The following is a 12,890-nucleotide window of genomic DNA, read 5'->3' as shown; positions in this document are numbered from 1 at the left end:
GTTTTTCTGAATGCTATACCAGTGTTCAAATGCCTTGTGATTTTTGTCATGAAGTAATGTACTAAACATAACTACAGCACACTTTTAGGTGTCCGTTTTGTGGGGGAGTTTTGAGGATCAGGTCAAATATAGACTCTGAAGAGCATGTTGCACCTTGTTAAGAGCTACTGTTAAATTCAGGGAAATTACAGTTATTTGATGCTTTTATTCAATATTTCTTAAAGGAACTCACTTGCTATAAAAAAAAACGTTTGAGCATTTTAATGATATTACTACTATATTACTACCATTATTGCTACCTTTTGTGTGATTAGGCCAAGTGAACCTTTGCAACACTAAACGCAATGCCTTACCTCTCATCTTATTACTGTGTAAACTGTCCATGTACTGTATGTAGCAGCACATTAATCATCTGCATTCCCAGCATGAAGAGCATTCTGTTTTTAAAAAAAAAGTGCCTGTGGGTATTGTTTTTACATCATCGGGACCTCTTATCCATAACTGTATCTTTTTATGTCACCTGATGTAACATCCCATAATAAAGGTTTGAAAACACCTTTGTTTGTTGGATACATTTTGCCCATAACAGATGTATTTAAGTGTGGGGGAGCACAATGTGTTGCAATGTTATCAACTTAATATAGTAGTTATAATACTGTGTTAAATCTAAGGTGAAGCTGAGCACCAGCTTCCAGAGCTTAAAGATGAAGCCTGTGTGGGAATCCCCAAAACTGCAGTTTCTCCAATGGCCACTTGAGGGTGCTTCTTAAACTGAGTCAAAAATAGTTGTCCCTTTGTCACTAACAAAGGTTAAAGTTAGGGGCATGATGTACAGGCTTACAGCCTCTTGTCAACAATCATGTAGTAAAAAGAAAGTGTGAAATAACTCATGTTTTATAGTCTAGATTCTTCAAAATAGCTATTCTTTTCTTTGATTACTGCTCTGCACACTCTAGGCATTCTCTCGACGAGCTTCATGTGATAGTCAGCTGAAATGGTTTTCCACTTGTTGGCCCTTTCCCCGTCACTCTGCAGTCCATCAGATCCCAACCCATCTAGACTGGGTTTAGGTCAGGTGACTGTAAAGGCCAAGCCATTTGGTGCAGCACTCCATCACTTTCCTTCTTGGTCAAATAGCCCTTACGCAGCCCATAGGTGTGTTTGGGGTGACTGTCCTGTTGAAAAATAAATGATGGTCCAACTAAACGCAAACCTGAGATGGGATGGCATGTTGCTACAAAATGCTGTGGTAGCCAATCTGGTTCAACGTACCTTCAGCTTTGAAAAAATCCCCAACAGTGTACCAGCAAAGCACCTCCAATCCATCACACCTCCACGCTTCACAGTGGGAACCATGCATGTAGAGACCATCTTTTGATCTTTTCTGTCGCAGAAAGACACAGCAGGTGTAACCAAAGATCTCAGATTTGGACTCGAGCAGTCTCCTCTGAACAGTTAATGTAGAGATGTGTCTTCCACTGACTCTGTGAGGCATTTATCTGGGCTCTAATTTGAGGTGCTGTTAACATGATTTTCTGAGGCTGGTGACGCAAATGAATTTATCCTCAGGAGCAGAGGTGACTCTTGGTCTTCCTTTCCTGGGGTGGTCCTCAAGAGTTTCATCGTAGCGCTTGATGGTTTTTGCGACTGCACTTGGGGACACATTCAAAGTTTTAGCAATTTTTCGTACTCACTGACCTTCAGTTCTTAAAGTAATGATGGACTGTTGTTTCTCTTTACTTAGCTGACTGGTTCTTGCCATATTATGAATTTTAAGTTGTCACAGCTGTTAGCTGTGTACAAACCTTACTTCTGCACAACACAACTGATGGTCCCAAACCCACTGAGAAGGCAAGAAATTACACAAATGAACCCTGACAAGGCACACCTGTGAAGTGAAAACTATTTCAGGTGACTACATCATGAAGCTTATTGAGAGAAGGCCAAGGTTTGCAGTGTTGTCAACAAAGAAAAGGGTGACTACTTTGAGGAATTAGGGTGACCAACCATCCTCCTTTTTTGCACTTGTTGACTTGTAAAAGCCTATATGATATTTTTTATTTTACCATTCATTAACGGCACAGAGAAGGCATTGTTTTCTTTAAACAAACAGTATTATTAAAGTTCTTCATGACTGGGCCAAGTGTCCACTTTTTGGGAAACCAAAATATGGTCACCCTACTAAAATATAAAACATATTTAGAGTTAATTATCTGCATTTCTTTGCTTCATAATTCCATATATTTTGTTTTATATATTTGATGTCTTCAATGTGTATCTACAATATAGAAAGTAGTAAGAACAAAAAAAAAACATTAAATGAGAGGTTGTGTTCAAAGTTTTGACTCTTAGATTGTGCGTTTCTGTGAGAATATCCATGAAACACAGACAAAAAAAGAATCAAGTCAACATATGTAGACAATCACTGCAGGTCAAACACTCAGACTATAACCTGCTTTTTCTTTGCCCTTATGTGGTCGTCACACAGCTGTGGCTCTTCATAACCAATGTGATTTGCAAAGCATTCAGCGTAACCGTAAAAACAAACACCACACTTGTTTAACCATCTTTTTACTGTACAATACACGAATCACAATTTCAAACTGGAGGACAAGCAGTCAAGTCAGTGACTGATCCAAAAATCTCCATTTTGTTTTTAATCATATATTATGTAACTTTCTGCTGTCTCTGTACCTATAAAAGGACATTATGAAGTCTTGTCGTATAAATAACAGTTTAATCCACTGACTCTGGAATAAAGAATTTTTAGAGAGCTGCGATCTGCAAAGAAAGTAATGGTGGAATAAAAAAAACGAAAGAGTTTTAGGGGCATCCAGAACACAGTCTACTCTGAGTGGCTCTGTGACACTGATGGGGTTTTTAAATGGGAACCTTACATGATAATTTTGTGTTTCTTTAAAAGCAAACTCCTGCAAACCTCCCATAAAAATAATGAATTATTGACTTCCTGGCAACAAAACAAAAATACAGTTGTATACAGACTAGGATTACTGTAGAGTACAATGTGTCATTTCTTTAAAATCACCCCTTCTCTCAGAGGTATTTGTCACCCTTCACAGTACGCTGTGGTGATTTCCGTGTTCGGAGGGAACACTAGTGTAATCTTCAAGTCCAGTTTATGTAAAGTGATGATGCGGGTCTATCTGAAGAGGCGGTATGTGCGGGGCAGACGTCCGTCCTTGCTGGACAAGGCGGCCTGGATGTGTTCGTACGAGGGCAGCTCCATGAGATCTCCAAGCGCTGCGACAGCTGGCTTACTGCGCAGCATCTTGGTGGTCACTCTTTTAATGTCACCAGGTGTCACGCTGCCTGAAAATTATTTGAATATTATCGTCACACAAATTTAGATGACTTGCAAAGAAAATAACACAAAAATCCTTCCAGTACTCACTTATTAGATGACAGAGCTCATGTGGCAGCTTTCTCTTTCCTGTGGAGAGAACCTGACGACCAACGTCTTCAAAAATAACCGGCCGTGATTCAAGGTTCATCATCAACATGGACTTAAGCTGAGTCTTTGCCCTCTCCAGCTCCATCTGGGCACATAAGGGAAATTTATTAAAAGAACTGTGTAATTTTTATTCTGCTAAATGATGATGACAAAGCTTGTGGCGATCATTACCTCTCCTGCACTGCCGCCCATCTGAATGAACTCTCTGGTGATTATTTCCACCATTTCTCTCACCTGGAAATGAATAAATGAAATAAGAAATAAGAAAAAGAACCACAAAAAACATGACAAACTATTCACTGGAGGTGAACTTTTCCCAAATATACACTCAGCTCCTTACAGGGAGAAAAAAGCAAGAGCACATTACCCATTCATCCTCTCTTTACTGGCTTCCTGCCACTTTTAGAATTTAGTTTTAGATTTTCACGGAGAAGCTGCATTCAGCTTTTATGCTCCTTATATCTGGAACAAACTCCCAGAAAGCCTCAGATCAGCTGAAACACTCAGTTTATTTAAATCCAGGTTGAAGACTCACCTGTTCTCAGCTGCATTTGAATAAAGCACCAAATCCACACTTTAAGCTTAAATTTCAAAACTTACATTTAACTACTGATTTTATCTACTGTTCTGATTTTATCTGTTTTGATTTTATATACTGTTGTTTGTTTGTTTGTTAATTAGTTAGTTAGTTTATTTGCTTGTTTTAATCAATTTTAAATCATGCTTTTTATTTGTTCTTGTTTCTAATGTCTCTGTAAAGCACTTTGAATCACCTTGTTGTTGAATTGTGCTATACAAATAAACTTGCCTTGCCTTGCTTGCTTGTTCTTAAGTCTTTGACCTTTGCCCCCTTTTTTATCTAAGCCTTTAAGCATCCACCCTCAAGTTAGGGCACTAAGGTTTTCTAATCAGAGGATTCTGGATGTTCCCAGGACAAGGTCAAAAACAGAGGGGATCGGGCCTTTCCAGTTGTAGGCCGTGTCCTGTGAAACCACCTACCCCAGAGCACCAGAGCTGCCAAAGCCTCATCAGAAAAAGTTTCAAAATTTAATTGAGAAATTTGTTACAGAATCCTAACAGATACTCTGCAGCTGTCCTGTATTGAGACTGTACCAACCTGTCTGGGGTCTGCACTAGCATGGATACACAGTAGGCCGCTGTCCTCGTAGCTATGATGGTAGGAGGTGGCGTTGTACATCCAATGATGTCTACAACAGATAACAAAAATTTAACAGTCGGTGACGACTAATTGGAATAGTTTTAGTACAATTTTCTTGTGAGACGCTCACCTGTTAAGGACGTTCAGGTACAGTCGGGTAAACATGCCTTTCCCGGGTCCTCCTGCAGAGAAGGAGCCGCCTCCACCCATCATCATGTTGAGCACAGCGAATGGGATAAAGTCATCCTCCTGTAAAGGGAACATTTTTACCCTTTAACATGTCTCAGGCCCCTGATTGGAGACTTTCCAAGACACTGCAAACACCCACCAGGTAGGAGCAGCTCTCCAGGCCGATCATGATGTGGGTAAGTTCTGGGATGGGGGTGGGGCCGAGGCTCACGTCTGACATATCCTTCTCCATCTAACAGAATAAAACACAATGTCCAACTTTTAAAGATCCGTTAAAAAGATCATTTGCTTTCTCCAGCAGAACGGAGGAATAATAACAAAAACAGGTATCTGCCAAACTTTGATTTTAAACAGAGCCTGGTTAATCACCTTGACGATGCCACCAGTGTACTGTGCTACAGAGAGGTCCACGTTGGGCGCTGAACTCGTTCCCCACACTGGTTTTACGTCCAGCAGGTATTTCCTGGCACTTTCGACCAGCTGCTCGTGCTCGATGCCCACTCCTGCCAGCACCATGCGCTCTGGACGGTAATAGTTACGCAGGTAACTGTGAAGCACATTCTTGTCAATCTTATCCACATTATCTGCAGGACAAAAACGAGGCAGTCCGACTGTGTTGCCTCGATACGCAGCCTGGAAACAAAACAACAAAGAAGGGTCACATATAGATTTAAAGATGAAAACAAACTAGGACTACTCACCATTGAGTTTGACATTAATGAGGTCAGAATATCTAAAAGTAATCCCTCTAACCCAATCAGACTTCAAATTACTCCAAACACTCATTTTCATAATTTTTGCCACTCCTGACTCTGTATGATATCAACAAGAGCGAAGCTCCTTAATGTGATTAACCCTGACATACAGAAGCCTTTTTCACTCCTTGTTCAAATCTTCTGTTTGCACGAGGCCTCCAATAAGAAGAAATTTGGCTTAAAGGAAGGGTGGACTCAAAGAGGGAAGAAGCAAAACAGCTTGGTTCAGACTGTGAGTGAATGGAGAGGCTGCACAAAAGCTCAGCTAAGGCAAATGGATCATTTTGGACTGTGAATCATGCAAAGTTACTCTATCAGAGTAGAAATGAGCATTGAAATTTTGACAGTGGATTTTGGTTTCATTAGTAATTCACTGATTAATAATAAAATGGGATGAATGGCTGGATGGACTAGCTAAGGAATAATGAGGCATAACTCACAGCATGGATCATCTCAGTGAGTAATGGCTCAGGATCTGGCCTCATGTTGAGATCTTCTAACTCAAAGCGCACCGCCATTCTGGTCATCTCGAGCTCTTCATCTGCACACAAAGAAACAGTTTGTATTACCGGTGGAGACTCTTGGACCGTTTGTGAGGACTGACCCTAAATTATATGTCCTTACCCAGCAGGCGAGGCTGCAGAACAGCATCAGACAGAAGACTGACCACTGTGTCCAGACCTTTCACTTCAGCAGACACTGCATACATTGTGGTGTCTCTGCAAAGCAAAACAACCAATCAACACACCTCAAATCAGCTGTGTGTTGTTTGCGTTTATCATTACATCATTCCACACTGAGACGGGAACTGTGTTAAATACCTGGATGTCTGGCAGTCACAGATCCCCCCGTGTTTCTCTAACGTAAGAAGGATTTCATCTTTACTCCCATACTGTGCAGTGGACTAAAGACATAAATGTTGTTGTCAGGTTTATTGCTCGCACCTCCACCTTTTTGGTCTTTTTCATTGGATTTTATTTAATACTTACAGAAAATGCAAGTTTTTCTAAGAAGTGTGCAATCCCACTTGGATACTTTGCTTCATGTCTGGATCCCGAATTAACCAAAACTAACAAAAGGAAGAAAGAGAGAGAATCTCACTTTATCCAGTTCTTGCAGGTGACAAAGAACTGTGAATATATCAGCACATCAAAGACACAACTTACCTCCAACTGTGCAGAATTCACCAAACTTGTTTTGGGAAGCAACTTTGAGGCCATTTTCTAGAGTGGTAATCTTGGTCTCATATTTTTCCTGACCATCCACTGAAGCGAACACTGGTTTGGGGATCCCAGGCAACGGTGTAGAGAGGGAGATATTTGGGTATCCGCCACCACTGCTGTATTTCCGGTAAGCTGCTATCCCATACCTTGGATGACAATAAAACAACTGCTATAAAAAAAAACAAAAAACTCATCGACTTTTAAAAGCTGAATTTCAAAAGCCAACTTTTGAAAAAACTGCAGCTTATACAACATGACCAATAAATATTAACATTGCTGGGTTTAATTTTTGTACAACCTTTACATTGTACATAGCCCTTCTAGCCACAGCTACTTTAAAGACCTCACCAATTGGTCTTCTGACAAACAATGTGCCAATACAAAAATAAAAACAAACAGTACAACAAACAGCAATGAAAGAAGAAGAAGAAGAAAGTGTACTTTATTGGTCCCCGTGGGGAAAAAGAATAAAAAAGGAAAAGAAAATCCAGCTTGCATGTTTTCCATACTCTTCAGAGGGAAACAGCCATTTTGCAAAGACATACTATTGTCTGCAGACTTTTTGGTCAGTAGGTGGTGATTTCATTACTGCTGATCTCTAGTCTGGACCAGGTTAGCTTTGCAGCATATTTTACCCAGTAAGAAAATGAAAATCGAATTACTTGATGAATTGTTGCAGCCCTAAATTCTAACAGCTGTAATCCTTTCAGTTTATGCATTTAACCCCCTCATATTTTTCAAATATTACAATTTACACCAATTAAATGAACACACAGGGAAAACTTTCGGTTAACTTAGCCAGCTGAAAACAAGCTTGACATGACTGCTTATCATGATTGCCAGTGTTAGGGTAAATGAATCCAGATAACATCACTTGAGTATACTGAAGTGGCTTCGTAGTACAGAGCCCTGGCCATGGTTAAGCTCCTCTAGCTGTGAGAAAACTCTGTTCTGATTGGCTGTCCATCATAAAAAGAACAGTGTGGGTTTTGTGTTTACAGCCACGCAACAGGGATCAGCATATTCACTGACATCATATAGCACCAAAAGTACGTAAAAACTCTCTGAAAATGACTATTTTCGCCTTTTGACTCAAACAGATTAGGTGCACATAGATACTATTATCGACTTCATTGTCCAAACGTGTTTGGAGCTTAAAAGTTTAACATTCCTCTTATAGCACTTCTATAATATCAGAATCTCAGCCACACAGTGATAAATTCAAAGTCAGCACGTATAATCCTCCACCATCCTCAGGCAAACGCACATTATTAAGTCCAGCAATCTATTCTCTTTTACCCAAATATGTCTCTTCGTATTCAAATTCTCAACAAAAACAGCCTAACTAGCACGTCTATTTAAAATATATTAAAACAAAGTAGAACAATTCTTTATCTCGGACATTACAGAAAGCCGCTAAAATAATGCCAAAGCTTAAGCGAGAGGAGCATTTTTAGCTTCATTAACGGGTTATGATGTAACTTAGCATCATGCTAGCTGCTAATTAACGGTGACGAGGACGTAGAGAATTTCTAAACCCGCAGGGATGAGCGGAAACGTCAGGTGGGAGACAGTGGGTGTATCGGTGCTGCTGCAGTCTGTTCGCGTTAAACTCCACATTAGCGACACTGTAAGAGCGTTTATTTAAAACGTGTTACCTCTGAACCCGACTCCAGGTTCTGCACCTCGACATGTGAGTCGCCATCCTGGATCCTCTGTGACGGAGATCAACCCGGATGACGACGAAAGCTACTCGAAGCACTTCCGCTTTCAACCAGCTGACGGTTGTTGAACATGCAGCCCAGGGGCCAAAACCACACGATGTTACTGAATAATAAGAACATCACAGTGAAGTCATTAATAATTATTTAATAATCAGTTATAATTGTTAAATAAAAAACACTGCAATTTCAGCTAAGGGGGACAAACACATGTTTTAGGTTATTGCCATCCAAGTACATGACCCGTCCATTACCTCCTCAGTGTGGTGAAGTCACCCTGCAACCTTAACAGAAAAACAGCCCCGAAGCGTCATGTTTCCACCTCTGTGCTTGAGTGTGGGAATGGTGTGCTTTGGAAAATATTAAGCATTTCTCTTCCTCCAAACACGACAGGTCAAGCTGATGCCAGATAGTTTCATTTGACTACAGAACTTTCTTCCATGCTTTCTCTAAATCCTTTAGGTGTTCATTAAGTGTTTGTTGGGAAACTTAAGATTACCCTGTATATGTCCCTTCTTGGGCAGGTAGACCTTTGGTTGATATTCTGTTTTTCTCCATTAAAATGAAACAACCATAAAAATTACACTTAAAAATTCAACAAACTCAAATCAACATTGAGCAGAAATCCATTTTGAAAATTTATAGCACACCCCTGATCTAGAAGATTGACAGTACCTGTCTGGGGAGATAGTAACCCAGATTATTTTTTCTCTATGTACATTTTATAGATGTTCTGTAAATGCATCACACACAGGCAGTCATAAAGCAGAGTTTTGAAAACAGAACAGCTCCAAGTGTCGGCCGCCTCACAGGGCAGTCACAGCTGGCAGATCTGGGGTTGCAGCTTTCTCAAGAATTATCCATCCATCCATCCATCCATCCATCCATCCATCCATCCATCCATCCATCCATCCATCCATTTTATGACAGCCTATCCATTGTCTTCCACTGGGTAGCAGCCAGAGGATGCACCACCCACCTCCTCCAGCTTGTCCAGGGGAACACCATGGTGTTCCCAGGCCAGCCAGGAGATATAGTCTGTGTGCCCTTGGCCTATCCCGATGGGACATGCTAAGAACACCTCAACTAGAGGTGTCCAAGAGGCATCCTAGTCAGAAGCCTGAAACACCTCAACTGGCTCCTATCGATGTGGAGGAATAGTGGCTCTACTCTGAGCCCCGTCTGGCTGGCCGAACTCACCTTATCTCTAAAGGAGAGAGTCCAGCCACACATCAGTGGCACGAGAAAGCTCATTTTGCTGCTCGTATCTGCGATCTCGTTCTTTCGGTCACTACACAAAGCTTGATTGACCATTTGATTTACCATCAAATGGTAAATCGAGAGCTTCACTTTTACGCTCAGCCCTCTCTTTTCCATGATGGGCTGGTACAGCGTCCGCATCATTGCAGCTGCAGCACAAGCCGTCAGTTAATTTCACACTCCACTCTCCCCTCACTTGTGAACAAAACCCCGAGATACTTAAACTTCTCCATTTGGGGCAATAACTCAAACCTTTTCCAGCTGAGGACCATGGCATCAGACTCAAAGGTTCTGATTCTCATTCCCGCAGCTTCACGCTCAGCTGTGAACCACTCCAGTGCAAGCTGGAGGCCACAACCTGATGAAGCCAACAGAACCACATCAGGTGAGAAAAGCAGAGACGAGATTCGGAGACCACCCAAGTGGAAGCCTTCCGCCACTTGGTTACGTCTAAAAATTCTGCCCATAAAAATTAGAAACACAATTGGTGACAAAGGGCAGCCCTGGCAGAGTCCAACACCCACCAGGAACACGTCCAACTTATTGCCACTGCCTGGGCAGTGTTCCGCTTGGCCTGTTGGTATATATCGGCTGCCTGCGAAGTTCTGCAGGCTAACCAAGCCCAATAGGACTCATTCTTCAGCCTGATGGTTCCCTTTACCTCTGGTGTCCACCATCTGGTTTGGGGGTTACCCCCAGGACAGGCATCAACCACCTTGTGGCCACAGCTCAGTGCAGCGTACCTAAATAGCATAAGTAAATAAAAAGTATTTTATTTATTTACAGGAAACCAAAAGCAACAAATACATAAATAAATAATCATTTGAGAACCAGTTTAGTTTTAGGCAAGCAAAGTAATGAAGAATCCAGATCCAAAAACAGAACAATTGATCCATTTGAGTGGGTAAGCGGGCCAAGAGCATTTAACTACCCATCAGTGAATCAATTCTGACACAGAAACAAGTCAGCTCCTCAATAACATTAACACTTCCACCTGACTTTAAAGCACTCTGCAGCTGAAGAGAGATTCAGCAGGACTGTGACCAGCAACAGCACATTTATTATTTGCCACAATGTTCTCCATTATGCATGTCACCGCAGTGCTTTGGATAATTTCTCTGTTTTCACACTCCGGCTCAGCTTACGAGCTCCAGGATACCATCCACACTCTGAAAGAAGAAAACCTCCACCTGCAGCACCAACTGGAGAACCTCACCAGGGCTCTCAGGGATTTGAAACATCTTCTGATTGAGCACTCCAAAGGTAAAAACAGAGCTTTCTTGTTACAAGTGGATAGAGTTTCAAAAATACAAAGCCTTAATAGATACTTTTATCAAATTTGAATATAGCTACTGGTGGGGAGCATGACCCTGAATATCTGCACGCCTGGAAGGAGTGGTCCCAACATGGTGAGCTCTCCAATTCTGGTTTTCAGAGCAGACTTTGTTGTAGCACTTAGTTGTCTCTATCCCAACAAAAAAACTCTGTACTGTGTCCTTTAGGGATAAGTGCTGAGACCCACCAAATGCTGGAGCAGGCCCTGTGTTTAAACGAGCTCCACGATGCAGCGGATCACATCTTCATCACTCCGGTTTTCCTCCTCCTCTCACCTGTTATGTTTCTGGCACTGCTGTCATGACTTTGACCAACAACCCAACAAACATATTAAACTTTCACACAGATATGACACATTATAATAAGAAAATTTTCCTACATTAAAGTTCAGGATCAAAAATCAGATTGACTTTTAGATCTAAAATTGGACATAAATGAAATAAAGGTAGCCCTTGAGGATATATATGAATGCCTTGTACTAAGATGAATGGACAAATAACCATCTTATTCAACAACCTACACACATCTGCAGATTTACTCAGCTCAGGCTTTAACGACCAAAACAAAAGTCAAATGATGAAAAAAGGGATACCATGGTAACACAGTTAAAGCAGCATAAAAATGATAAGATAAATTTTGATAGATCTAATTTTAGATCTATCTACTGGGTCACACCCCTTTTGGCCTTAGATAAATCTAAAGATTTTAGTTTTAAGGTCATATTTCATCCTCCTGTATTTTTATATAGAAGCAGAGAAAGGGTACTGCACAGGTTGTATTTATTTATTGGTATATTTATTGTGTTTACAAACAGAAAATTACTTAAGAATGATGTGGAAATTTGTTTGGATAACATTTTAGACTAGATACAATCCCCTGCAATGAGTGGTATTTATTTTCTTGCAAATCTAATTGTCATTTGTTTGTGCTATTGTGCCCTTTTGTGTTTTGCAAAACAGTAACTTATGCACTGAAACAATATGGTTTATTATGCAGGTAATATGTGTTGTGAAATGTAATGTGATGTTCTATAGTTGTACTAAATGTAAAAAATACATTAAAAAAATATTAGAATTAATATGTATACAATACAAATTCTATATCTTGTTTGTGCAGACATGCAGTTTGGAAAGAAGAAATCCATCATCCTTCAGTCCTAAGGAAATACAATATATACAATACTTAAGTCAATAGCTCATGTATCAATATGTCATCACTTCAACTGTTATCAACATTTTTGCTCAGTGTTGAGCAAAGTCAGAGTGTCTTTTAGAATCTACATTAAACACAGTTCTGCCACAGTGGGAAAACTGGGACTATGAGAGTCTTTGGTGGATTTATGTGTTTGATGTTGTCCTGAATCCAACAGTGTTACATTTCACCCGCTACGTCTGCTTTGTCTGCTTAATTAAAATGACCCCTCCTGCATAGATTATAAATCGGTGCATTTGTACTTTCATTTCCATTTGATTATGCTGAATGGATTGCCAATTTACATTTGCAAGGACTTCATCTGGACCCAGTATTTGGCTGTAGACATGTCCTTGTGAATAAATGAGACAGAAGCCACCATATGGACAGTTTCTGTGTTGTTCTCCTTTTTTAATATAAAATATTGGTCACTTTGTGGATTAGGCAACATTAATAGTCTAAAGCTATGTTAGCAACTCTTAAGACATAAGTATCCTTTCAGGCTACTTATTCTTTTAAGTTTGAGGTTTAGCTGTTCACCACCTTAGTTTGGCCTGTTAGCATGCTAATTAGCACCAAATTTAA

The 12,890-nt window shown here is 40.5% G+C and overlaps 2 protein-coding genes across 2 annotated transcripts; one reads left to right on the top strand and one right to left on the bottom strand.

The window, feature by feature from the left end:
- Positions 1–2,555: 2,555 nt before the first annotated feature.
- Positions 2,556–8,561, bottom strand: pmpca (peptidase, mitochondrial processing subunit alpha). The gene is made up of 13 exons (XM_086315165.1): positions 8,457–8,561; positions 6,742–6,944; positions 6,565–6,644; positions 6,397–6,479; positions 6,200–6,294; positions 6,016–6,116; positions 5,190–5,453; positions 4,960–5,052; positions 4,762–4,880; positions 4,590–4,680; positions 3,644–3,706; positions 3,413–3,557; positions 2,556–3,330 (listed from the first exon to the last, which is right to left on the bottom strand). The coding sequence occupies exons 1-13, from the start codon at positions 8,501–8,503 to the stop codon at positions 3,161–3,163; spliced, it is 1,554 nt and encodes a 517-aa protein (XP_086171291.1). The 5' UTR covers positions 8,504–8,561; the 3' UTR covers positions 2,556–3,160.
- Positions 8,562–10,764: 2,203 nt separating this feature from the next.
- On the top strand, positions 10,765–12,641 carry LOC147317820 (uncharacterized). The gene is made up of 3 exons (XM_086315164.1): positions 10,765–11,042; positions 11,129–11,188; positions 11,282–12,641. Exons 1-3 carry the CDS (start codon positions 10,853–10,855, stop codon positions 11,416–11,418), a joined length of 387 nt encoding a protein of 128 aa, XP_086171290.1. The 5' UTR covers positions 10,765–10,852; the 3' UTR covers positions 11,419–12,641.
- Positions 12,642–12,890: the final 249 nt, after the last annotated feature.

This window comes from Aulonocara sp. 'chitande type north' Nkhata Bay, linkage group LG12 (genome assembly GCF_057382095.1).
Source record: "Aulonocara sp. 'chitande type north' Nkhata Bay isolate Kocher_YH1m ecotype deep benthic linkage group LG12, A_spYH_male_GT1.1, whole genome shotgun sequence".
Taxonomy (NCBI): Eukaryota; Metazoa; Chordata; class Actinopteri; order Cichliformes; family Cichlidae; genus Aulonocara; species Aulonocara sp. 'chitande type north' Nkhata Bay.
The sequence above is the reverse complement of the archived record's forward strand: the minus strand, read 5'-3'. Positions and strand labels throughout refer to the sequence as shown.